Consider the following 1,097-nt stretch of genomic DNA (forward strand, 5'->3'; position numbering starts at 1 on the left):
TCCTCATATTCCAGATGGAATTTATTATTGTTTACTGTCGTCGTGCTTAAGAGAATGGAATAATACAAAGGTAGAAATATGTTATCAATGCGCTAAATTTTATCTGAAAGAAGATCACTACTACCTTATCGTTAAAAAAGAGCAATCGTACATAGGCTTACGATATTGTTATCAAAAAATGGCCGACGCTAAAACTGACCAAATGTTTAAGAGCAAAATCAGAGACTGTATACGCGAAAAGCATCCTCACGATATTGTACTGAAGAAATTGTCGTCTATAGTTGCTAAAAGAATGCCCAAGTTTTACAATGCGACATGTTATTTTCACGTTCGATGTCCAGAATGTCATAAGTTAACTAAAACAACGAGTAAATGTAATCTAGAAGGTAATAAGATGACTGAATGTGAACATTGTAAAGAATTATTTTCAAGTCAATCTGCAAAGGATTGGAAAATTGATGAGGAGGAGCCAGAAATATGTAAGTTATACCTGAAATTTGATTTGCTAGTGTAATTCTAATTGGATCTTAACTAGAATAGCGATCATTATACAATTCACAGTACAATATATTAGTATCTTTTATCAAAGTAATATCGATGTTGAGATATAGTACATGATTATTTTACAAATTATTAATGCAGAAGTATCAATTTTCAAGTAATTCAATTTTATATCACTAATTAATTACATCTATTTTCAAATTAGCCGTTTCGAAAGAAGTAGATCCTAAAGAAGTAGATATCAGGTATCAATTCTTTTGTATTGCAAATTTAATCGAAACGGACTGGAAAAAGTTAGCAGCTATATTAGATCCGACAATTAGTACTGAAGTTATCCAAAAACAAAATCGAAACGATGTATTTGGCCAAGCGATAGAACTACTAAATAAATGGTACAATAAATATCCAAATGTTGGTATTTGTCGTCTAGAAGGCGCTTTGAGACGCATAGGAAGAAGCGATATTGTTACTCGTATTAATCAAATTAATCAAGAATTAAATATATAAATATAAATTTTGTAATAATTTTACCATTATTTGCTTCTAAAACGAGCTAAATAGTGAAAAATGCATAAAAATTAACTAGGATATCAGAG

The 1,097-nt window shown here is 30.1% G+C and overlaps 1 protein-coding gene across 1 annotated transcript; it reads left to right on the forward strand.

Moving 5' to 3' along the window:
• Nucleotides 1-178: 178 nt before the first annotated feature.
• TRIADDRAFT_59499 (uncharacterized protein) lies at nucleotides 179-1,008 on the forward strand (the record flags this gene model as incomplete). The annotated part of the gene is made up of 2 exons (XM_002115462.1): nucleotides 179-479; nucleotides 707-1,008. 2 exons carry the CDS (start codon nucleotides 179-181, stop codon nucleotides 1,006-1,008), a joined length of 603 nt encoding a protein of 200 aa, XP_002115498.1.
• Nucleotides 1,009-1,097: the final 89 nt, after the last annotated feature.

This window comes from Trichoplax adhaerens, genomic scaffold (genome assembly GCF_000150275.1).
Source record: "Trichoplax adhaerens TRIADscaffold_11 genomic scaffold, whole genome shotgun sequence".
In the NCBI taxonomy this organism is placed as follows: Eukaryota; Metazoa; Placozoa; class Uniplacotomia; order Trichoplacea; family Trichoplacidae; genus Trichoplax; species Trichoplax adhaerens.